Source organism: Canis lupus, chromosome X (genome assembly GCF_011100685.1).
Source record: "Canis lupus familiaris isolate Mischka breed German Shepherd chromosome X, alternate assembly UU_Cfam_GSD_1.0, whole genome shotgun sequence".
In the NCBI taxonomy this organism is placed as follows: domain Eukaryota; kingdom Metazoa; phylum Chordata; class Mammalia; order Carnivora; family Canidae; genus Canis; species Canis lupus.
The window spans coordinates 54,786,016-54,811,313 of record NC_049260.1 but is presented as its reverse complement, the minus strand read 5'-3'; the positions used below and the strand labels follow the sequence as shown (position 1 = coordinate 54,811,313).

The following is a 25,298-nucleotide window of genomic DNA, read 5'->3' as shown; positions in this document are numbered from 1 at the left end:
TGACTAATTCCTACCCTTGCTTTCTCTCCCCTGCTCTCACCTCTGGCTTCCCAAGGTACATTATGCCTGCTTTTGGGAGAGTGCATATCAGGAGTTAGTTTGGGATCACGGACCCCACTTCTACGCCCAGTTTCTAGTGCAATGCTTGATAAGCTTTTGGTATATTTATTTTGAATAGTCAGTATATTCGTGCGATTCAAAATTCAAAAGGGACCATAAGGAATTCAGTGAAAAGTCTCCTTCCCACTCCTGGCCTCTAAGCACTCCCACACTTTTCTCCCTCCATGCACGCAGAAAATAAGGTACTTTACTTTGTTAAATGAACACAGGAATAAACAGGGGAGACTCAGAAACAATACAAATGCTCACAATCTGGAGCTGGCTAAGGAAGCTCTTGCATAGCAACATTATAGATGAATCTGCAGTCCTTCAAAATCATGAAGATTAGAAGCTCCTGGGGGGCGCAGTGGGTTAAACATCCAACTCTTGGTTTGGGCTCAGGTCCTGATCTCGGGATCCTGCGATCTGGGATTGAGCCCCCAGTCGGGCTCCACTCTCAGTGCAGAGCTGCTGGAGATTCTGTCCCTGCCTCTGTCCCTGCCCCCGACCCCGGCCTTGCTTTCTCTCAAACAAATAAATACATACATGAAATCTTTTTTTAAAATGTCATTAAAATTATTGTAAGGCAGACTCTGTAGTGTACCATACGTTAAGCTGTAAAAACAGACCTCTCCATTGAATGCACTTTGTAAAAATGTGGTCTTTTCAGTGATAGGATGAAAGGATGTCTGAGAGAGAAATGATTGCAGCTTTAAGGTGAAGAGATTCTGGGTTGTCTTTTATGTAAAGTTGTTTGAATATGAAAAGAGAGAGGCTGGATTGTTGTGAATCTGCCTGATGAAGAAGTGTGATTCATGCTGGGACTCATTCAATCAGTAATGCATTCCACAAACACTGAATGCTTGCTTTGTCAGGAGGAAAGAGCCGGAAACAATGCCGAGCTGCTCAGGATGAGCACTAAGCAGGCTCTGGGGACCTAGGAAGCTCTGAGACAGTGACACAGGTGGGGAGTGTGATGAGTTCATTTCAAGACTGTTGAGTTTGAGTTCTGTGTGTGCATGAAGAGGACCTGTGTAGTGGATGGTAGGATCTAGGTCTGGGTGCTGAGCGGAAAGGTCAGAGCTAGTGCTGGCCATCAGGGTCCCTGAAGTTAGGGAAGCCAGAGCTCACCCAGGGAGGTGAGCAGGTAAGGAGAAGATAGGTTACATAAAGTAGCGAGAGGTCATTCTGCAGATCTCTCAATCTCTCTGAGCCAGGGCCAAGAGCACAAGCAGGGGGAGCAGGAGATGGGGAAGCAGGCTAACCCTGAGCAGGGAGCCTGACACGGGGCTCGATCCCAGGACTCCGGGATCATGACCTGAGCCAAAGGCAGGCACTTAACAGACTGAGCCACCCAGGCACCTGCCTCATGCGTTCATCACCTGGGTCTGGTTTTAGTTGTCTAGGAAGGCCTTGGACCAAGGGGGTCTTCAACTGGCTTAAAAATATATAGGGGCCCCTAAGTAAGAGGCTGGGGTAGAGGGTTTAAATGATTAAAGATCCGGAGAGGAGCACCTGGGTGGCTCAGTCAGTTACGTGTCTGACTCTTGATTTTGTCTCAGGTCATGATCTCGCAGTCTTGAGATAGAGCCCTGAGTTGGGCTCCGTGCTGGGCACAGAACCTGCTGGAGATTCTCTCTCTACCTCTCCCTCTGCCCCTCCTCTTTCTAATAAGTAAATCTTTAAATTTTAAAACAGCAAAAACAGATTAATGATCAGCAAGGACTGGAGGGGGAGAGCAGGTAGGCCTGGCACTGGGAGCAGGAATGTTCCCCTGCAGGTTGAGGGATGGTGGGGGCCCCAGGGAGGGGAGGGGAGGTTAGGTTTCTGAGTAGGGGTTTCCCTCTAATGAGCAGGTCTCTGATGTGCCCTTGGAGGGCCTGTTGGGCAAAACTGATGGAATTGTTGCTCAGAACTTAGAGAAGGGGGAGGGGTTATTCCCAGAGTGGTGTGCCACTGGGGTGTTATTGCCACCTTCATATGTCCCCTGGGCTCTGCGCTTCCCAGGGAGGCACTGCAGTGGACTGGAAGACTGTGTGGCCTTTGGAGTCTGGTCGACCTGGAATCCAGGCCTAGCTGTACCACTTAGGGCTGAGTGATTTTTGGGAAATCACATCTCTGAGCCTCAGTTTCCTCATTTCTAAATCGAGGTTCTAATAACATCTTATTTGGGCTGTTGTTCTGAGGACTAGAAAGAAGGTATATCTCCTAGCATATAGCATAGCATAGTAGCTATTATTTGTGATTCGTGATACCACATAGGAGGAGGCTAGCCGCAGTGACTGCTGATTTGTACTCTATCTTTGAGGGACTTATTGCCAGTTAGGACAAGAAGCTGAAATCGAAGACTTTGTTCACCATGCTGTCACACACATTTGGCAAAGGCGGCCTGGCCAGCAGATCTGTAAAAACTGGTTCTCAGTTTCCACTGCACATAACCATTCTCTCCTTGGCTGGTCATTTCAGCACACAAAGAAAAGCATTTCACAAACCCTCTTGCTGGTGGTGATATATGGACAATAGGTTGAGAAAGCGTTAGAGAGGCAGGGGTTAAAAGAGAGTTGTGAAACTTTGGATTAAAAAAAATGCATCCCCTCCTCTGTCCCCTTCCCTCACCAGCAGCCTCTGGCTCTCATTCCATGCTCTTGTGCCATGTTTTATAACTGTTCCAAGTGTGGTTACAGATTTGATTTCATTTGCTCCTTACCTGGGCCTGTCAGGTTAAGTAGGGCAGAGGCTGCCTGCATCTGGAAGGGGCACAGAGTTGGGATTAGAACCCACATCTCCTTGTTATGGCATAGGAGCAAACTGTGTGTCAGGTTAAGCTGTACCTTCAATGAATGGGTTAAAAACAAACTGTGAGGAAACAACATGCAGGTGTCCAGGAGCTGTTTTGGCAAGGAGGCAATGGCAACAATACTATCTTACTGTAGAGCATCCAACAGAAATGGAAGGCCATGTGTCTTGTGTTGATGAGCAAGCTGGAGGCCCAGAGTGAGCAGAGGAGGACCGTAGGGTTCAGGTGATACAGGTGGATTTAGTTCCCATAGTTTCCCCCTTTGCAGGTTGTTTTATTTTTTATCATTATTTTTAAAAGATTTTATTTGAGAGAGAGACAGCATGAGCGGCTGGTGGGGGGAGGCAGAGAGAGAGGGAGAAGCAGGCTCCTCACTGAGCAGAGAGCCCCACAGACTTGATCCCAGGACTCTGGGGTTAATGACCTGAGCCGAAGGCAGATGCTTAACCCACTGAACCACCCAGGTGCCCCTGCAAGTTGTTTTAAATGACAGAAGTGACCAGGGTGGCCTGGAGTCACTCTGCTCTGCTCTGCTCTGCTTGGAGTGGCTCAGGACTCTTGACACCAACCTCTGGGGCCTGCAAGCAGCTCATTCAGTCCCCTGCCCTCACAGGGATGCTGGGAGGGACAAGAGTGGAAGCAACAAATCACTGAGGAACTGCACGAAAAGATGGTGCTCAGCATTCACCTTTTTTAAAAGATTTTATTTATTTATGAGAGAGAGAGAGAGGCAGAGACACAGGCAGAGGGAGAAGCAGGCAGGGAGCCCCACATGTGGGCCTGGATCCCGGGTGTCCAGGATCACGCCCTGGGCTGAAGGTGGCGCTAAACCGCTGAGCCACGCGGGCTGCCCAGCGTTCACCTTTTAAAAATCCAACTGGCCACCAAGGGACCGCTATTGAGGGCAAACATTTTGGTCACACTGATAGGTTTGCACCTTCTTTCTACTTATCAGCTGCGTGACTGCACCGTTTTTCCTGAGCCCGCTCCCTCCTTCATCAAATGAAGATATCATCTCCAGCCTGACAGGTTGTTAGGATGAAAGAAGCAGCATATGCGAAAGGTTTACTAGCTGGTGAATGCTTCCGGGAGCCCACCAAACCCGGCTCTCTCTAGGACCCTGAAAGACCCAGCCACGGTGGGAGTAGAGAAGGTGGTTCTTTTTTCAGGCTGGCTGTACTCGGGAGGAAGATGGAGGAAGATGGGCCCGCTCACCGCCTCTGTCTTCCTACTGCCCCTCACCCCCCAGCTGAGGGGGGGTCCTGGCGGGGGAGCTGGCATAACCTTTTCTTTGGTGAGTCAGCCTAGAAGGAATTTCTAGAGCTCCAATGATGTATAAGTGGTGCTTTGGGTTTGCCGTTTTAAAAGCTGCTCCCTCTGGATCAGAGCTTTTCTTTTTTTTTAAGATTTTATTTATTTATTCATGAGAGACGCAGAGAGAGGGAGAGGCAGAGACACAGGCAGAGGGAGAAGCAGGCTCCATGCAGGGAGCCCGACGTGGGACTCGATCCAGGGTCTCCAGGATCAGGCCCCGGGCTGAAGGCGGCGCTAAACCGCTGAGCCACCCGGGCTGCCCTGGATCAGCAGCTTTAAGACACAAACCAGCACCAGCGACTGGGAAGCAAAAGGAAATTGAAGGAAGCACGGCTTACTAGTAGGAACTTGAAGAAGTCAGCTTCTCCGGCCTGTTGTTCTCTCTTCTGTCAAACGGGGACGGCGATACCTATTTCACAGGGTCATTGCATTCCTAGTTGCGTGGGAGTGCTGGGTTGGGCGCCCTGGACCTGTCTGTTTCCATTCCCTTCTTGGTGAACAGACTGTAATCACAGAGCTCCAATGGAAGGCACTTCTTCCTCGGCGGCTCGTCTTTTCTAATGGCTGTCACTATTGAACAACCCCCTGCTACAACTGAGGCAACAGGAGCAGTTCAAAGAAATTGTATCGCCGGAGATCACACAGGTTGCAATTTGTAAAGCCAGGATTCAAACTCGCCTTGTCTAGTTTACCTCTTAGGTATCAGAATGTGTGAGGGGGCTTAATTAAGTTGGATCTTCTGGAAGGCCTGTCTTTAAATAGACTCAGACCAAGGGGGTAACCCCAACCTGACCCATTTTGAGAATGAACTCCGAGTGGAGTTTCAAGGGCAGGAAATAGGCCATCGCTACAGGAAACCTCGCAGTAATTGGGAGAGAGCTAAAAATGAACGCTTGCTTCCCCAGGCCTTGGGGAAACTTAAAATGTGCTCTACCAGTTTCCGGAGTTTTCTGTTGTGAGGGGGAGGTGAGTCCTTTATTAAACTGTATACAAATATATTACTGATATTACTGGTAGTCTTCTGTCCTCTCTCACTAAACTCTACCCCTTACTCATGGCCCCACAGCCCTCCACTCCCACCCCTCACCCCATAAACAAGAGGGACTTCAGTCTCCTATTCAAACCTAAGCTAGACTGAAGAAGCTAGAATAGGAAGGCGGAGTCATCTTCCTCTTAAAAGCAAACCTAAGGAGCGCCTGGGTGGCTCAGTTGGTTGGGCATCTAACTTTGGCTTAGGTCATGATCTACGGGTCCTGAGATCAAGCCCCACAACAGGCGGTCTGCTTGTCCCTCTCCCCCTGCTCCCCACTCCACTTGTTCTGTCTTGCTCTCAAATAAAATCTTAAAAAAAAACAAAACCCAAACCTGTGTGCCTGTCACATAGAACAAGAATGTTTTCTACACAGATCATGTTTCAACACATGGCTGCTGTTTTAAGGAATCAACCCAAGAGCTGAGGACTTCTACCAGAGAGTAGGTACCCTTCCATGTCATCTGTGCCACCCTCCTCACTCTGCACCCAGTTATGGGCATGGCTGCAAACACGTACTAACAGCAAAGTGACTGCCATGGCACATTTACCACTACAGACCATGCCAGGTATCGTGCAGCATAGGCAAGCAGGGTCAGAATGGTCTTAGGATAGCCCAGTTAAGAGCTGGACTACAGCCTGAGCTGCTCTTCACCCTAAGGGCTAAGGCAAATAGTCCCAGGAGAGTCAAGGTCCTAGCCCCAGTTGCACACACAAGGATGACTCTCACACAGCACCTTACCTATTTCTCTCATTTCTCCTGGCCAAGGCAGACCAAGGAGAGAGGATTCTTAACGGTTCATTCATTTGCAGCTCTATTTCCCGAAATTAGTGCTGTGTGGCAGGAAGAGTCCTGGCTTTCGCACCTGTCCCTTATAAAGCAGAGTGTTAGGTCATTCCACAGTGCTAGGGCAGGAAGGAGAAAGCAAGCTCCAGCTCCTCTGGGCAGCTCGGATGTTGGGAAATTTACTGCCCACATCAAAGAGAGATGACAGGGATCTCCCCGTAAGCTTGAGGGGACCCACAGCTGACCCCTCCCCCTCAAAAACAAAGCAGCTGATACCCAAATTTCTGCACAGGGTCATGTAATAGAAGGGACTTTTATTATATTTTTAAGATAATTCATACAGCCATTGATTATACAGAGCCACTTCTCAGTACTTTTTTCTTTCCACTTAAGAAATTGGAATATGCCATGATGAGGAGAAGAATGCCAAAACAAGATTGCTGGCTCATCACCTAGGGTACAAACACACACTTAATTGCTTGACACTTTATTGAACGCAAAGCAAGATTAAGCATCTTTGCCCTCGTTGTACACAGCTGAAGCAGGAGCCCAGGGAAGACTGCACAGCTTTCCTTGGCAGGGAAGATGTGAGCCCCTGTAGTTCCATCTTGTTGTGGGAAGACTAACCCATGTTCTGTCGGTTGCCGTAGCCACGAGGATGGGTGTCCTTCCAGTCATCCCACTCCCGAGCTCTGTGGAGCATTTGCTCATCATCCTCGTCCTCCTTTTGTTCCTGATCTTCCTGTTGCTGCGTACCTCTTTTGAGCTCTGCCACAGTGGAAAAATGAGAAAGCAAGGGTGAGAAATGGAAGGACTGTCAGGGGCCTCAGCTCCATTCTGAACAGAGCTGCAAAAAAGGAGAACAAGGAAGACAGGTAGCTACCTACCCCGGGGGCCGGAAGAGTCATGGAGAGTACTTACATTGTTTAATACCTGATGTGTTAAATAATAGTTAAGAAACGATGCTCTGAGTGATTTTCACAAGAAGGCAAGAACATAAAAGTTGAATTCGCAGAATGAATTCTATTTGGGGAAAGATTTCCCTCTAAAAAGGCCAAATACCACCTCTTGTATGTGCGTGTACACACACACACCAAAAACACCAACTGCCCAACAGAACTTACATCAGGCCAAAAAGGCTCAAGTAAAGAAATATTTAATGATTTGTGGTATGTCAGGAAGGAGGGACTGCAGGTGACTTTTCTCCTCCATCCAGTTCCTTTATTAGTTATTCACTTCTGTGTGTGTGTGTCAAACTGTAAATCACAGGGCAGTTGAACCTACCAGAAAAGAATATCTGCTATTTGACACTGGTTTAGAACAGGGTCTGAAGTCCAAATGGCACTTGTTATGCCATGTACACCCAAAAGAAATTAAAACAACTGCTACATCCCTCTTCTGCATTAATTTTGTATTTCCCTTTGTGAGGTAAAGGAGCCTTTTCCTGGCTACCCTGAATGTGCCCATGAGAAAAAAAATCTCATTACTATGATAAAGAAAAATGAAATGCACAGGATCTGAGCTCTTCCAACAGCTAACCTTTTTTTTAAACATTTATGGTAAAATAAGAGATACTGGAGATCACACAAAAATATATATGTTTTTATGAGGAGGCTAGATGTCTGTAGTCTCCATTTGGGCCAAGAAATAGAGCTTCTGTACCTATACCAAAAGCTTCTCCAAACATTTTCCAAATCAGAACTCCTCCCTTCCCCTCCCAAAAGGCAACCATTATGCCAAATTTTATAGTAGTAACTTCCTGAAGTTTATTGTAGCTTTATGACCCCAAATGCACATCCCTAGATGCCAGAGATGTCCATTTATACCTTTTTTTACTTGATGATTTTTAATAGAGTTGTGAAACCATCACCAATGAAAAATAATTTCCATTACCCCAAAGACACATCCTTGTGCCCACATACTGCTGATTCCCATTCCTTCCATACCCCTAGCCCCTGGCTGCCAGCAAGGTACCTCTGTCTCTCAAAGATGTGCCAGTTCTGGAAATTTCCTATTAATGGCATCAAACAATATATGGTCTTTGGGCCTGACTTCTTTCACTTAGCATAAAGTTTTTATTTTTTTTAAGGATTTTATTTTCATTTATTTTTAAAAAAGATTTTATTGAGAGAGAGAGAGAGAGAGAGAGAGAGTCAGTCAGAGACACAAGCAGGAGGAGAAACAGGCTCCATGCAGGAAGCCAGATGTGGGACTCGATCCCAGGTCTCTGGGATCATGCCCCGGACCAAAGGTGGAGCTAAACTGCTGAGCCACCAGGGCTGCCCAGGATTTTATTTATTCATGAGACACAGAAGGCAGAGGAAGCCCGATGTGGGACGTGATCTCGAAACTCCAGGATCATGCCCTGAGCTGAAGGCAGGCACTCAACCTCTGAGACACTCAGGTGTCCCTAGCATAAAGTTTTTAAGGCTAGTCTTCCTCATTTAAAAATATTTTAGTATCTTCTTAACCTACAGGCTTCAATTCCATCCCTTTCTTCCAAGTTCTCTATTGAAGGAATTAGAACATTTGACATGTAGAGTTTCCCCAAATCTGGATCTTGCTGACTGCATAGTCATGCTGCTGTTTCAATAGGGTCTTCTGTATTTCTGCAGACTGGCAAGTGGATACAAAGGCCTGATCTGACTCAGGGCTGATCCCTCTGGCATGACTCTAGCTGGTGCTGTGCTCCCTCGTCAGGTGTATGAGTAACATCTGTGTCTCAGGTGCTGTTAGCAGCTTTTGATGCTTGATGGCTGGGTTCACGGATTTTCTGGGGGTTTCAAAATGTTGATACTCCTAATTTTAACATTTATTTTTTATTAACTAGAATGCTTTTCTAAAGAGAGGCTTCCCCTCAACCACTCCTATATAGTTACCCAGGGGGAAAAAATACAAGATCAATGCTTGATTCTTTCACTTTATTTACCACTTACTAAGGTAATCAATGGGTTCCTTGTTCTCTGAAACTGAACAATTTTTGTTTTTAAATATGACTTACGGATTTAAATGTATCTGATGAGTTTTAACCAACCACAAGGTTTTCTAAAAAAATATGTAAATAAGCTTTTACATTTTAGAATAGTTTTAAATTTATAGAAAAAATTGAACAGTATAAATTTCCCTTCTATCTGTACCCAGTTTCACCTATTGTGAGCATCTTCTACTTTTTCCTTGAGATTTTACCTAACGTCCTTTTTGGCTCCAGGATCCCATCCAGAATGCCACATTATATCTGGTGCCCTGTCTCTTTATCTCTTTAGTCTCCTCTTGGCTGTGACAATTTCTCAGATATTCCTTGTTTTTGAGGACCTGGGCAGTTTGGGTGAGTACTGATCAGGTATTTTTATAGAATATCCCTCAATTTAGGGTTGCCTGATATTCTCTCAAAATTAGACCAGGGTTATGGGTTTTGGAAGAGTTATCACAAAGGCTGAAGGGCTTTGCCTTTCTCTTTTTTTTTTTTTTTTTTTTTTTTTTTTTGCCTTTCTCATCCAATCAAGGCAACATACCGTCAACATCACTTCTCAATGCTGATGTTAACCTAGATCATCCGACTAAGAGAGTGTTTTTAAGGTTCCCAATGGTGATGTTACTCCCCCTGCCCCCTTCCACTTCCATACTGTTGTCTTTAGAAGTCACTGAACAGCCCACACTTCAAGGGTGAGGAGTTATGCTCCAAGTCCTTGAGTCAAGAGTATATTCACAAATTATTGAGAAATTTTTCTGTAGGGGAGCTTTGTCTCTCCTCGTCCATGTATTTATTTGATCATTTATCTCTTTCACTATAGACCCATGGATGTTTGATTTTTTTGTATTGTAATCCAATACTGTTATTTTCCTTTTGAAATTCTTCCAGTTTTGGCAAGAATTCTTTTAGCTGGCCTGTGTCTCATTAACATACTTAAATTGTGGGGTTTTTTTTAAAGGTTTAATTTATTGATTCATGAGACACACACAGACACAGGCAGAGAGAAGCAGGCTCCCTGCGGGGAGCTCGATGAGGGACTTGATCCCAGGGTCCCGGGATTACTCCCTGAGCAGAAGGCAGACGCTCAACCACTGAGCCACCCAGGCATCCTTTATAAGATTATTTATTTATTGAGTGCTTCTTTATTTCTAGTACAAAAGATGCTTTAGGCTCATCTTGTATACTCTCTGCCCCAGCCTAAAAGCAGCCATTTCCCTAAGTGGCCTTTTTTTTTTTCTTTTTTTTGGGGGGGGGAATGATATTAGAAACCCAGATGTAGCCTCTGGCTGTGCTCATTGCTATTGCCTATTACCCTTTTTAAAGCCACAATGTCTCTGGCCAGTGGAGACATTTTCAAATTAGCTTCTGAGTCCTATTGATATGACCCTAGTTAGCTTTGAAAACGTCTTCCCTGTCTCCGTAACAAGATGTTCCTAGTTCATCTTGTCCATTTCCTGCCCCAGACTTGGAATTAGCTATTTCTTTAAGGCATCGTGGTTTCTTTTAATGGGAATGGTCTTTCAAGACCACAAGCTGTGCGTTTACTTTTCAATAAAATTTCTCAAAATAAATAAATGAATGAATGAATAAATAAAATTTCTCATGAGTTCCTATTCAGCACTACAGGTTTATTTCTAACTTAAACGTTTTTGAAATTACATCTGTATTTTTCCACACTAAAAGTCTTACTTCTCAAAGACAGAGGATAGGATTAGAATAATTACGTATATTATCTCACATTACACACAGCCTTGGAATAACACTAACAATTCCACCAATATAATGACTGAGATCAGGTTTTTTTCCTTACATACGCTTTCCCCAATTTGCCATTTTCAAAAATAGTTGTACTGTATCTCCAGTATCTGAGCACCAAGGCATATAAACATTACATACTCTGCTCTCTCCCTTTTTATCCCACTTAGTTTTAGTTCTACAAGTGACTATAGTGCTCGCCACCAGTTGATGTCCTTCTCATCATTTTGGTTGTCTGAAGCTCATTCTCTAGCAAATTCCTTAGGAGGGGATCGTGGGAACAATATTTCCTGAGCTCCTGTATGTTGATAAATGTCTGTACCCTTTATACTTAACAGCTCGTTTTACCGGATATAATATTCTTGGCTCACATTCCTCCCCCTGAGTATCTTAAATATGTTACTCTCCATTTTATTCTGGCACAAAGCATTAATGTTACAAAAGTTGGAGGGTGATGTAGAATTTTCTTTCCTTTATAAATCATCTACTGTTTTTGCCGAAATGTCAAAGTATTTTTCCCTCTTCTTTAAAGTCTAGTAATTTTATTACAATGTGTCTTGTGGTTGGTCTCAGGTACACGGTGTGCTTTATCAAAGTAAATTTCTTTTTTAATTCCAGGAAAGTTTCCTTAACACTAGCTTTTAGCATTTATTCTTTTTCCTTGCTTTGGTTTTCTTCTGCAGATAATCCTGTTATCTGTAAATCAGATATTCTTAGCTATCTTTTAGTACTTGACACTTTTTCTCGAGTTGTGTTTTTTATTTAAAAGTTTCCTTTAAAAAAATTTTTTTAAAGTGTGATACCAGGGTCCGAGGATCGAGTACTGCATTGGGCTCCCTACAGGGAGCCTGCTTCTCTCTCCCTCAGCCTATGTCTTTGCCTCCCTCTCTGTGTCTCTCATGAATAAATAAACAAAATCTTTTTAAAAATTTAAAAAAGAAACAATAAAAGTTTCCTTTTTTACCTTAGCAAGGCTTTTTGTTTTGTTCAATTCTTGTTTTCTTCTGGTTTAGTTTTTACTTCTGAAATAATTCTCATTTCTCACAAGTTGTCACCACATTTCTGTTTTATGAATCCTGCTTTATATTGTTTGTCCATGTCTTAAACAGTTTTCTTAATGCCTTCCAACTAATTTTGAACTATATATTTTTTAGCAATGAACATATTAACTTCATCAAAATTTTTTTATTTTTATTTTTTTTAACTTCATCAAATTTTTAAAAACAGTATATATATTTTAGATTTATTGGTTTTTGAGTGTAACTTTCTGGAAAGTTTTTGATTCTCCCCTTTCCCCCCTTTATAATAATTTTGTGTGGGATGTAACCTTGATAATTTTACATTAAATTTTTTCACAGCTTGAGATATATTTCACATACCATAAAATCCACCCATTTAAAGTGTACAGTTCAGTGGTTTAGTATATTCAGAGATGTGCAACCATCACTGCCATCTGTTGTTCATTCTTATGCACAGTAGGTTTTCCTGAACTTTTAGAAAGTATGGTTCAGGGTGGCTCTTCAAACGTCAAAGAGGCTCCCCTTTCTGCTGCTTTTATGTCTGTTAAAGAAATACTATGACTTGCTTCATTGGAGTTCTTGGCTCTGGTCCTCTCTCCCACTTTTATTTGAATCTTCTCTTTCCTTCTTCTTTATGGTCCCTGTTCTACTCAATTTCAATTCCATTCTCAGCATATTCTCCTCAGTGTGGGACCCTGTCCTGGAAGCAAGATCTGGTGGGTCCTTTTTAAGAGTTCTTTAAAGATTAGACTTCTCCATCTCTTTCAGACTCTGACCACAGGGTTCCCTGAACTCAGTTTTTGTTGGAGGGCAAAACCCCTCCCATTTCAACTGCTGTCCTTAAATTGGTACTGCCACACTTTTAAGGGAATACCTGTTTGCTGTTTTGGAATTCTGCTGTTTGTCAGTTCTCTCAGATGGTCTGTCAACACTTTCTGCTTTCTCCTACACAGATGCCAATCACTTGTTGATCTTGTGGTTATGAGTTACTTGCTCTTATTTGTTTTTATTTTGAAGTTCAGGGGGATATGCGGTCACCTAGTTTGTTGAAAAATGTTGCCCAGATTTTTTTCTTTTGTGTTATTACTGAAACATACATGTAAACGTATACATAAACGTGGCACAGCTCAATGAATTTCCACATCTGAACACATCCATGTAATCAGCACTCAAATCAGATGCAAAACACTAATTCCACAGAAGTCCCCTTCAAGTCCAATTTCATTCATGATCCCCCACTAAAGGTGAACACTATACTGGTCTTTTTTTAAAAAAATTATTTATTTATTCATGAAAGACACAGAGTGAGAGGCAGAGGGGGAAGCAGGCCCCATGCAGGGAGCCTGATGTAGGACTCGATCCTCAGACTCAGGGATCACGCCCTGAGCCAAAGGCAGATGCTCAACCGCTGAGCCACCCAGGCGTCCCACTATACCAGCATATACAAGTTTCACCTGTTTGGGCACTTCCTATGAATGGAATCGTATAGTGCATGTTCTGTTGTATCTGGCTTTTCTCACTCATAATTAGGTTTGCAAAATTCTATCTTTGCCACTGATAGCTCAAGAACTAGAGGTAGTTCAACCTTACTGCTAAATAGTATTTTATTCTGTGAACACACCAAAACTACTTTATCTATTTTATCCTATATAGGCATCTGAGTAGCGTCCAGCTTGGGTTATTACAGATAATGCTGCTTTGGACATTCTTGTATAAGCCTTCTGTGGACAAATGGTCTCATTACTCTTAGGTATAAACCTAGGAATGAAACTACCAGGTCAGGAGGGTACACATATGTGCAACTTTTGTGCATCACCACCACCACCATCCCAGGATTCTCTACATCTTTATTGCTTCCTTTATTCAGTTTACTTTGGGTTTATTTTGTTTCCCCCAACTTCTTAAAATAGAATCTTAGGTAATTAATTTTACCTTTCTCTTCTTCCTAATAGAAGTATTGAATATTATACATGTAAGTATTGGAAATTATACATTTCCCTGTCAGCACGGCTTTAGTTGTATGCCACAAATTTTAATATATTTTGTCATTCAGTTAAAAATATTTTCTCTTTTTGACCCATGAGTTACTTACAAGCATGTTGTTTAATTTAAAAATATTTGAAGACTTCCTAGGTATGTTGTTGATTGCTAATTTAATTCCACTGTGGCCAGAAAACATATTTAGCATGATTTCAATCTTGCAAACTTATTGAGACTTATTTGATGGCTCAGAATATCATCTCTCTTGGTGAATGTGCCATGTGCATTTGAAAAAAGGTATAATTTCCGGTTGTTGGATACATTGTTCTATAAGTGTAAAAGAGGTTAAGGTGGCTGCTAGCTAGTATTGTCCAGATAATCCATACCCTTACTGATTTTCTGTCTAGTAATGCTTTCTTAGTGAAAGAGAAGTATCAAACTTTCCAACCGTGCTTGTAGATTTGTCTGTTTCTTCATTTAAGTCTGTCAGTTTTTAATTCATGTAACTTAAAGCTTGTTATTAGATACAGACATGTTTATCACTGCTAAGTCTTCCAGATAAACTGCTCCTTTTGTTGGTATGAAATGCCCTTGTTTATATCCAGTAACACCTTCTGTCTTGAAGTCTACTTTATCTGATGTTACTATAGCTACTACAGCTTTCTTATGCTTACTGTCAGCATGGTATATCCTTTTTCATCTTTTTACTTTCAACCAATTCTGTGCTTTTATATTTAAAATGCATCTCTTGTAGACAGCATACAGCTGAGTCTGAAATCAATCTCTGATTTCTAATTTGAAGGTTTATTCCTCTTACATTTAGGATAATTACCGTTATGATTGGAATGGGATCTACCATTTTGCTATTGGTTTTCTGTTCACTTTATCTGTTTTATTTATTTATTTTTTGCCTCATCATTCCTGGTTGCTTTCTTCTTATTTTCACTATTGACTATAAAGCTTTGTCTCTTTGCATTAGTTTTAAAAATAGACTATTTTTTCAAATGGTTTTAGGTTCACAGTAAAACTGAATGGAAATTACGCAGTGCTGCCATACACTCCCTGCCCCCACAGATGCACAGCTTCCCCCACTATCAACATCTTGTACCAGAGTAGTACATTTCTTACAATCAACAAACTGACACATCAGTATTGTCCAAAGTCCAGTTTACAACAGGGTTCTTGGTATTGTACATTCTATGGGTTTGGAAAAATGTACATAATGACATGTATCCACTATTATGCTCTCATACAGAAGAGTTTCATTGCCCTAAAAATCCTCCATTCTCCACCTATTTGCCCCTTCTCCAACCTCTGGCAATCACTGATCTGTTTATGGTCTCTCCAGTTTTGTGGTTTCCAGAAAGTCCTATAGTTGTAATCATGGAGCATGTACCGTTCCCGGACCAGGTTCTTTCACTTAGTAATATGTATTTAAGGCTTTCCTGTGTCTTTTTGTGGCTTGACAGCCCCCCCTTTTTAATAAAAGCAATGAAGGGAATCCCTGGGTGGCACAGCGGTTTGGCGCCTGCCTTTGGCCCAGGGCGCGATCCTGGAGACCCAGGATCGAGTCCCACGTCGGGCTCCCGGTGCATGGAGCCTGCTTCTCCCTCTGCCTGTGTCTCTGCCTCATTCTCTCTCTCTCTCTGTGACTATCACAAATAAATAAAAATTAAAAAAAATATTTTCAAAAAAAAAAATAAAAGCAATGAATACTATACTATGGTCTGGATGTACCATGGTTTATCCATTCAACCTACTGAGGACATCTTGGTTGCTTCCAAGTTTTGGCAATTATGAATAAAGCTACCATAACCACTTGTGTGCAGGTTTTTGTACACTCAGTTCTCAGCTTATTTGGGTAAATGTCAAGGAGCAGGACTGATGGATCTTATGGTAAGAGTATGTTTAGCTTTGTAAGAAACTGTCTTCCAGAGTGGCTGTACCACCTGGCATCCCGATCAGCAGGGAGTGTGAGTCCCTGCTGCTCCATATATGTGCCAGCATCTGGTATTGTCGGTGTTGGATTCCGGCTGTTCTTATATGACATATGATGTTGGGCTTCTTTTCCATATGCTTATTTGCCCTCTATATATCTTCTTTGGTGAGGTGTCCATTCAGGTCTTCTGCCTATCTTTCAATTGAGGGGTACTTGTTTCCTTAAGTTGAGTTTTAAGAATTCTCTGTATGTTTTGGGTAAGAGTCATTTATCAGATGTGTTCTTTGCAAATATTTTCTGCTAGCCTGTGGCTTGTCTTCTCATTCTCTTGATACATTTTTAAAAGATTTTATTTATTTATATAATTTTATTTGGAGAGGGAGAGTGAGTTGGGGGGAGGGAGGAAAAGGAGAGAGGGGAGAGTGGGGGAGGGGGAGGGAGGGAGGGAGGGGGAGAGAGAGAGAGAGAGAGAGAGCAAGAGAGCGAGAGCACATCCCAAGCAGACTTCATGATGAGTGTGAGCCCAATGCAGGCCTTGATCTAATGACCTGGAAATCATGACCTGAGCTGAAATCAAGAGTTGGATGCTCAACCGAGCCACCCAGGTGCCCCTTGATGCATTATTTTTTAAGTGGTTGCTCTAGGTAATACAATATTCCCTCCTAACTTTCCAGTCTACTTAGAATTAATTTTGAACCATGTGGGAGGCAGCCTCAAAGATGGACCCCAACTATCTCAGCCTCCTGGTATTCATGCTTTTACAGAGTCCCCTCCCACACCACATGACCAACAGAATATGGCAGAAGTCATGGTATGTCATTTCCAATGTTAGGTTCTAAAAGATAACCAAGGCTTCTATGCTGATCATTCTCACTCCAATCATTCACTTGGGTGAAAGGAAGCTCCTAGCTGTGTGCAGTCCCATGAAGAGACCCACAAGGAGAGGCCTCCTGTCAATAGCCACATGAATGAGCCAATGAGCTGGAAGCAGATCCTCCAGCTTTCAGAAGACTGCTGCCCCTACTCAGAATCACCCAGTTAAGTTGATCCTGGATTCCTTGCTCTCAGAAAATATGTGAGACAATAAATATTTATTATTTTAAGTTGCTAAATTTTGGAGTAATTTGTTACAAAGCAATAGATATTATGCACTACTTTATATAAAACAAAATAATCTCACAAAAATGGTTCCATCTAGTCTGTCTTTTTTGCTATAGCTATCATGTATTACATCTACATATGTTATAATCTCCACTGGACGATATTATAATTTTTACCTTAAGAAGCCTTATGTAGTTTTGAAAAGGTGGGAGGGAGATAGTCTTTTGTATTTACCCATGTAATCACCATTTCTGCTGCTCCTCATTTCTGGATTATCCAGGTTTCCATCTGGCATTGTTCCCTTCGGCCTAAAGAACTTCCTTCAGAATTCTCATAATGCCAGTTTCAGGGTGAAGACTTCCTTCCGCTTTATCTAAAATGTCCTCATTATGACTTTGTTTTTATGGGTATTTCCACTGGGTATAAAATTCTGGGGTGACAGGTCTTCCCCACCCCCAACACTTATTTAGGTGTTCATTCCACTGTCTCTGGCTCCCACTGTTTCTAATGGTAAGTCAGAACAACTCATACCATTGTTTTTCTAAATGTAATGTGTACTTTATTCCTAGATGCTTTTAAGATTTTCTCTTTTCCTTTGGTTTTCAACAGTCTATGATGTGCCTATATGTGGTTTTCTTTCTATTTAACTTGCTTGGGGCTTGATTAGATTTCTGAAGCTGTATATTTGTGTTTCACTGATTTAGGGAACATTTCAGCCATAGTTTCTTCAATTTTTTTTTTCTGGCCCCTTCTCTCTCCCCTTTTCTACTAGTATTTTAATTGTACATACATACGATAGACCTTTTTACCTTGTTCCACAGGTCACAGAGGCTCTGTTTACTTTTTTTCCAATTGTTTTTGTTTCTCAGGCTAATTTGTACTCCTCTATCTTCGAGTTAAATGATACCTTCTTCTGTCACTGCCAATTTGCAGTTAACCTCATCCAATGGTTTCCAAACTTGAGATATTGTATTTTTCAGTTACAGAATTTTTTGTGTATAGTTCCTACTTTGCTATTTTTTCCTTTTTCTTCTTTTGTGCATGAAAATAGAATCTTTATTTTTAGTTATTACCCACCAATAAGAGAAAGTGAGGTTCACAGTTTTAATTCTTGACTCAAAGTGAATGAGGAGGCAAATTTACATCCAACAGATACAACTAATGGGCCAACTTTTTCAAGTTCAGACTATCTTGAAAGCCTGCAACATACCAGATATTGCTGTATTCTCTAGTGACAGAATGCCAGCAATGGCTGACACTACTACATAGAACTTGTGAAGTGTTTTTAATAGGAGGTATTGTCTAACTGTTGCTAAAAATTAAGAGGTTTATAAACATGTTACATGTCCAGAAACAAGGTACTTGAAAGTCTACCCACAATGATTTAAGAATGTGTATGTTGTAATCTCAGAAAGGGTCAATAGTTCATATGGACTAAAATAATACTTGCCTCTGGGTAGCAGGTATGTTTATAAATGTAAAATTATATTAGACATTACCTGCTGAGATTTCTTATTTTTTCATTCATATCAAGCATATTTTCCCCTCTGCTCTTGAGCATGCAAATAAGTTGCTTTAAAGTCCTTCTTTGTGAATTTCAACATATGTGTCATCTGGGACTGGTCTCCATTGACTGCTTTTCCTCTTGAGTATAAGTCACATTTTCCTATTTTTCTTTCCCCCATATATAGAGTAGTTAGGATGAAATCCTAGACTTTGTGCATGTTATGTTGCAGACATTCTGAATTGTTTCATTCCTCTATAGAGTACTGATGTTTATTTTTTTAAGGTTTGTTTGTTTATTCATGAGAAACACAGAGAGAGGCAGAGACATAGGCAGAGGGAGAAGCAGGATCCCTATAGGGAGCCCAATGCTGGACTTGATCCCAACACCTTGGGATCAGGGCCTGAGCCAAAGTCAGATGCTCAACCACTGAGCCACCCAGGCATCCCTGAGTTTTCATTTTAGCAGGTAATTCATTTGTCTAGAACCAAAATTCCAAATTCTCTTTCCTCTGCATTGGGCAGCAGCTGAATCCTCCATTCGGCTATTTTAGCCCTATCTAGGACACTTCGAGTCTATCTCAGGCATACATAGCTTAGGTGTCAGCCTGAGATTTAGGAAAGGTGTATATAGAGAATGAAGGCTCCTCCTCTGTGGTTTTTTCTTTTATGGGACACCGTCTCATTTTTCAGTTGCCAAAGTCACCCCGAACTCATTTCTCAATCAGTAACAGTGTACATTTCTATCCAAGTGTCACCTACCCCCACATCACCACAATTGCAGACTGCCAATGGGGGAGAAGCTGTAAGAAATAGGAAGCCCTTTCAAATGACCACTCCTCTCTGTGCTACAGTGGAAATAGCTCTGGAATTGGGAATTTTAAGACCTTAATTCAACTCCTAGCATGGCCACTTTCTAGCTATGTAGACTTTGTGTAAGTCAGTTCTCAGACACCATTTCCTCATCCTAATATGAGGATAAGAATGTTTGCTTCATAGGGTTGTTAAGAGGATCAAATGAAATAATACACAAGATAAGGAAACAGAGGCTCAGGGGGGACTAGATGATGTCTTACCTATTAATTGGTTACCTCAGGTCTGTCCATGCTTTTTTTTAACATACCATATTGCTTCCATCTTTATAATGGCCACCCTCTCCACCTTTCCCTTCCAAAGATGCCTCCAAGTATGTACCATGATCTAATTACCAAGTTGGGCACCAGGAATACAGTTAAATCAAAGTCCGTGCCCTTGAGAAATTCCAATCATTCCCTTCTTCTAAGTGTTGACTACCCTCCAGTCTGTGTCTGCTCTTGGTCATTCTCTAGTTCGTTTGTTCATTCATTCATTCATGAGTGACACAGAGAGAGGCAGAGACATAGACAGAGGGAGAAACAGGTTCCTTACAGGGAGCCTGATGAGGGTGGGACTCAATCCCCGAACTGGGATCATGCCCTGAGCCAAAGGCAGATGCTCAACCACTAAGCGACCCAGGTGTTCCTCTCTAGTTCCTTTGGATAGCTGTTTTATTATCTTCAGTTTGTAATTGTTATCAGTAGGAGGGACTGGCCTGATACAACCTACTCTGCCATTACCAGAAGTGGAACTGCTGTCCATGGATTTTTGCTTTTGCTATCTAGCTGCTGAGTCTGTTTTTAATGCCACGACATCTGAAAGGATTCCAAAATCATGAAGCTGCTGCATCCCCATCCTCCCAGAATCATCTGCTATTTATCTTAAAAATAAATGAAAAAAAAAAAACACTGCCTAGAATCTTTGTCCAGATTTCTGCTCCTAAGGGGCAAGAATACTTGGTCTGAATTTAATTTCTAGGGAGTAAGGAACCAATAGTATAATTACTTTCCTTCTACCCCTTCATACCTGGTGTTGTCTTGGCTACGCCCTGATCTGGTAATACTCCATATTTCTGATGCTGATCGTACCAGTCATTCACCGTCATAGATGCCAGACTTGGATAACCTGCTCCAAATACTCTGCAAGAATCACATTACATTTAGAAAACTAAACATTAATAGCACTATTAAAAAGCCTCTTTTCTTTATTTTTTAAAATTTTTTTTAGTCTCTTTTATTTAGTGACAAAACCTGTGTCTGTTTCATCCTTGTTCCCTTGTCCAGCTATCTTCTGAGTTTTGTAAACTCCTGTGAGGATATGTAAAAAGAGGCATCCAGGAAGGTACATTAAAGTCAAGAGCTTTCATGAGAAAATAAATAGCTCAGGATCATTGCCCAGAAAGCAATCCCAGAGGCCAATGTCCCACACAAAGCAGTGATGACAATGTGGAAGGGGTATTTATAGTTGGTGGGTCTAAAAGGTACAGAGGAAGGAGCCTTTCCTGCCACCCAACAGAAAAGCATCTCAAGAGCTCAGAATTAAATCCTAAACAGGCAAATCTGTCCTTTTGAGAATTGTAGCTGAAGGCAATAATGAGAAACAACTGATGTATGTAATTCTCCATTAGATTTCCTTCCTCTTTATGATTTATTTTTGTTGGTTTTCTTTTGAGCCTATTTTTCGGCTTGAGTTTGTGAGGGAAATGTCTGATGAAGACATATAAAAAAAAGACAAATGTATAAAGTATTAGAAAAAATACCCTTTTGATGAAAGAAAAACCACCACAGGTGAGGGTATGGCCTTTTTACAATGCCCATTCTGTCTGTTACTCATGCACTGTAACTGAGCCATAAAAGCAGGGGACCTACAAAGGCAACCCACTTTTTAGTACTACCTACTTGGCTTGGGCCACATTCCGAGTGAGAACGAAGGGTTTCATTGGAGGCCGGTCCTGATGAGAGGAGTAAGAAGTTGATTCCTGGAAAGGAAATTAAGTTATCAGAAGTGCATTTGCCATTTTGACTACCCCACTCTGCAGGCTCTTAAGTCTTCAGGTGCTTGACAAGCCCTGGATACAAACTTTGCCCACTCCTTATTTATCATTCTCTCAGAGACAGCAATTGAATACTATTGGTGGAGGCTGCTCATCTCTCCTAAGGAGGTCTGAGTATACTGCTGAAAAGGGAGGAGAAAGCTCTCCCAGAAATCATCTCATGAAAGGTAAAATGATCGCTCGGTTTTAAAACATTTCTCTCCAAAGAAGGAGATTCCAAAGGCTTTTTCCACGGTCCAGCTAAATCCCTTGAGCTGAATTTGAAGTCCCTTTCCTGAACCGCCAGGCCTTCAGTGCTAAAGCTGAATTATTAAGACCCTTCTAAAACCCCTTCTGATGTAACTATGCAATTGATTGTCATGAACCCCTAGGTTTTTAGAAGAGGGTATTCCTAAATGCAAGAGGGAAAGAATGGGGTAAGTAGTGTTCATATCACGGCATACGGAAATGTGTGAAGGAACCTTGGCTATCCAGGGGCATACAGAAACAAAGTATGGTCAAAGTAAAGGTGCTTACTTGGTTCTAGGTTCATCACTTTCCAGAGCCAATCCCAAAACCAAATAAGAGAGCATTAAACAACAACAACAACAACAACAACAACAACAACAACAAACAGGACAGGAGAAGACCCAGAAGAGTCCAGCCTCAAAACGCCTGAAAGCCATTCATCCAGATATGCTCTAGGGGCCTTATGGCCTTAGAATTGTTTGTTCTTTGATCCTCATTAACATGAGGAACAAAGTTGATATTACCAAAAGGCCTGAGTTCCTGGGCTTAATTAGTATGGATCAAATTAGGAAGAGGTTTGTCTGGGGTACCTGGGTGGCTCAGTCAGTGAAGCATCTGCTTTTGGCTCAGGTCATGAGCCTGAGGTCCCAGGATCGAGCCCTGAATTGGGTTCCCTGTTCTGCGGGGAGTCTACTTCTCCTCTGCCCCTCTCCCTGCTCGTGTTTGCATGTGCGCTCTCAAATAAATAAGTAAAATGAAAAGAAAAAGGAGCAGAAAAGCTTCTCTGAGGTCTTAAATAAATGCCTGTGGTGAGCTGATAAATTCAACTCAATCCATGTTTGAATCTTGCACCAAAAAATAAGTGGCAGCAGAGCCTAAACTTCTGAAGCAGCAGCTCCAAAACAGGATGATGATTTTCAAAGACAACCAAAGCTGCGTCTCACCAGATTTTATTATCAGTATATCTAACATTTTGTGCATGGGAAAGTACTTCTGTATCTCATACTTGGAGGATCTAAGAATGTGAGAGTGCATCATTGTGTAAGATTAAATTCTGATTCCTCCCCCAACCTAAATACTCAATCTTTCCTTTTATCTTCTTTCTACTGTTTTCTCACTCTCCTCCAGTGTTACTCTTCTTCTCCATTCCTATCCCATTCCTCTTCTCCTTTATCAAAGTCAAGGACAAATTTTAAAGGCTCACGTTCCTGTGCATTCCTTCAACAATTATTACTTCCCACAGCCAAAACCAATTTTTTAAAGGTTTGATTTATTTGACAGGGAGAGTGAGAGAGACCACGAGCCGGTGGGGAGAGGCAGAGGTAGAAGCAGGCACCCCACTGAACAGGGAGTCTGCCACAAGGCTTGGTCCCAGGACCCTGGGATCATGACCTGAGCCGAAGGCAGGCTCTTAACCGACTGAGCCACCCAGGCACCCCCAGCCAAAACCAATTTTTACTTCTAAGAAGTCTCCTTCCCTGTGGCATGTCACGAAATTATACATGGCTAGAAGTGTGTTACAGGTGAGAAAGCACTGGGGAGCACTACTGTAAGCTAGAGAGAAGGCTACCCTGATGAACCTTCAGCCTTCCTCCACTAATCTTAACAAGAACAATGATTTTATGGAGACTTAAAAGGATTTTATTTTGATTACTCTCCTGTAGGACATTCAAATCTCTGATAGTAGCTTTTTGAGCTATTTAAGCAGTGACCAGGCTTACCTCTTTTGAGGAGTCTTTTTCTCTCAGGATCTTTATCTCCTGGTCAATGCTCTCAATCTCTTCTAAGCTGATACCAATCCACCTTCGAAGGTGAAGAAGGTAATATTCACGAACACGCTCATCATCTGCTTGACCACTTTCCACAGCAGATTTCAGTGCAGACAACCTATGCTCCACCTCCTTCTTCTGCTTGTATCTGTTCCACAGAAAAGCATTACCCATGAACTTAAAAATAAAGAGGTATTCCTTCAAAGAAGGCCACATTAAGAGTTTACCTTTGCAAGTGACCAGGCAGTAAGTAAGCCGGTGTCCACTTTGGCAAAAATACCCCAGAATTCACCACCAAGGCTGCAAGTCCTCAAGATTGCCAAGACAAGGTAGGGATCAGTAGGGGCTGAGAAATAAATTCTAAAGCCAGAAAAATACAGAAGTAACCTGATCTGAGCAACCCCTCTCTCCTCATCTTTAGAGATGGAAGTCCCTCAGTAATTTTATTACATTAATCCTTACTAAGTTGGATACTTAGTATCACACAATGTCCATTTGGGACCTGCCACTTCAAAGAGTCACATATTCTTAGGGGTTGTTTACCTGCCACTGACACAGGAATTCCTTGGGAAATAGCCTAAAAAAATTGGTCATTTCTTCTTCAGGGCAAAATAATCTTAGCTCTTCTGGGTCATCCTTCTACTAAGGGCATCATATTGTTTGAACCAAGGAAACACTCTCTTTTATTTTTCTCAAGTACAAGGTGCTATACTCAGTGCTTTTTGTCTATACAATCACATTTTAAAAGTAAACTTTACACCCAATATGGGACTTAAACGCATAACCCTGCGATCAAGAGACAGAGGCTCTACTGACTGAGCTGCCCCTTGAAGACTCAAAGCCATCCTGCCTGCCTTTTTCAGGATGTATTCTAATACGTCATCTATCATTCATTTGCCAAGTATTTACTGAGTACCTATTGTGTGGCAGGCACTATTCTCAGTGCTGGACACACAGCAGTGGATACAAGAAAGTCCTTGCTCTCCTGAAGCTCTCGTTCTAGTGGAAGCAGACAAAAGAACAGAGATGATGAGTTGGGTGGTGGTAAGTGCCATGAAGAAGCAAAAAGCAAAGTAAAGTGGACAGAATGATGGTACAAAAGTAGAAGTGCTATTATATACAAGGTGATCAGGAGGAGGTGACATTGGAGCAAAGACTTCAATAAGGAAACAAGCCATGCTAATATTTGCAAGAGGTTCTATGAGGTAACAAATATGATGATCCTGGAGTGGAAGAAAGCTTGGTTTGAAGTGTTTGAGAAATAGAAAGTAGGCCAGTGTGGCTGGCATAGAGTGAAGAAGAATGATAGTGAAATGAAGTGAGAGAGCCAGGGCTACAACTTGTAGAACCCTGTAGGCAGTAAGACCCCAAATATCAAATGCCATGATATTTTGAGACAGGAAAGCCACTGGAGGCTTTTGAATAGAATACATGACATGAATAGAGTGACATGAAAACTTTTTTTATATGGGCCACTCTGGCTGTTGTGTGGAATGCAGACTATGGGAGGAGGAGGGGAGAGGCAAGGATGGAAGCACGGAAATCAACTGATATAGTGCTACAAACTAGATGAGACAGTGACTTGAAATATGGAGGTGGGGAGATCTGCATGTATTTAAAATATAAAAGATTTACTGGGTGTAAGGGCTTGAGGGGGGAGAGGGAGAGGGCAAAGGCGAGAGAAGTCAAGGAAAAGTTCCATGATTTCCAAGAAAAGTCTTTTGATATATCTATGACTGGAACCCCACTCTAGATCTCCAGAATCAGATGCTCCTCTGCAGGTGTTCACCCAAATCTAGAGTTCTTAACCTGAGGTGTATGGATACAGTTTAGGGGGAGATGGGTCATGAATTCCCTGGAATTTTATGCAGAATTTTACTTTTTTTTTTTTTTTGGCCTGGAAGAGGTTTGTAGTTTTCATCAGATTATCAACAAGGTCCATGACCCATGTAAAGTCAAGAACCACTGCTCTGGAGACATTCTTTTATTATGTAGACTTTTTAGGTTCTTTTGCTCCTTTTACCCAACAAGTGGAGTAATTTATATAATGTTTCAAATAACTGTCACACAGCATCATCATCAGTAGCCTCTGAGCAAA

The 25,298-nt window shown here is 42.0% G+C and overlaps 1 protein-coding gene across 2 annotated transcripts in view; it reads right to left on the bottom strand.

Annotated features, from left to right (window-relative positions):
- Positions 1-6,321: 6,321 nt before the first annotated feature.
- Positions 6,322-25,298, bottom strand: part of IGBP1 (immunoglobulin binding protein 1) — a 53,533-nt gene continuing 34,556 nt past the window's right edge. For both annotated transcript variants that reach the window (XM_038587622.1, XM_038587621.1), the window contains 4 exons: positions 23,153-23,348; positions 21,049-21,128; positions 20,177-20,289; positions 6,322-6,795 (listed from right to left, as the gene is read on the bottom strand). In XM_038587622.1, coding sequence (XP_038443550.1) covers positions 6,650-6,795; positions 20,177-20,289; positions 21,049-21,128; positions 23,153-23,348 — 535 coding nt within the window. In that variant the 3' untranslated portion in view covers positions 6,322-6,649. The remainder of the gene's footprint in view (positions 6,796-20,176; positions 20,290-21,048; positions 21,129-23,152; positions 23,349-25,298) is intronic.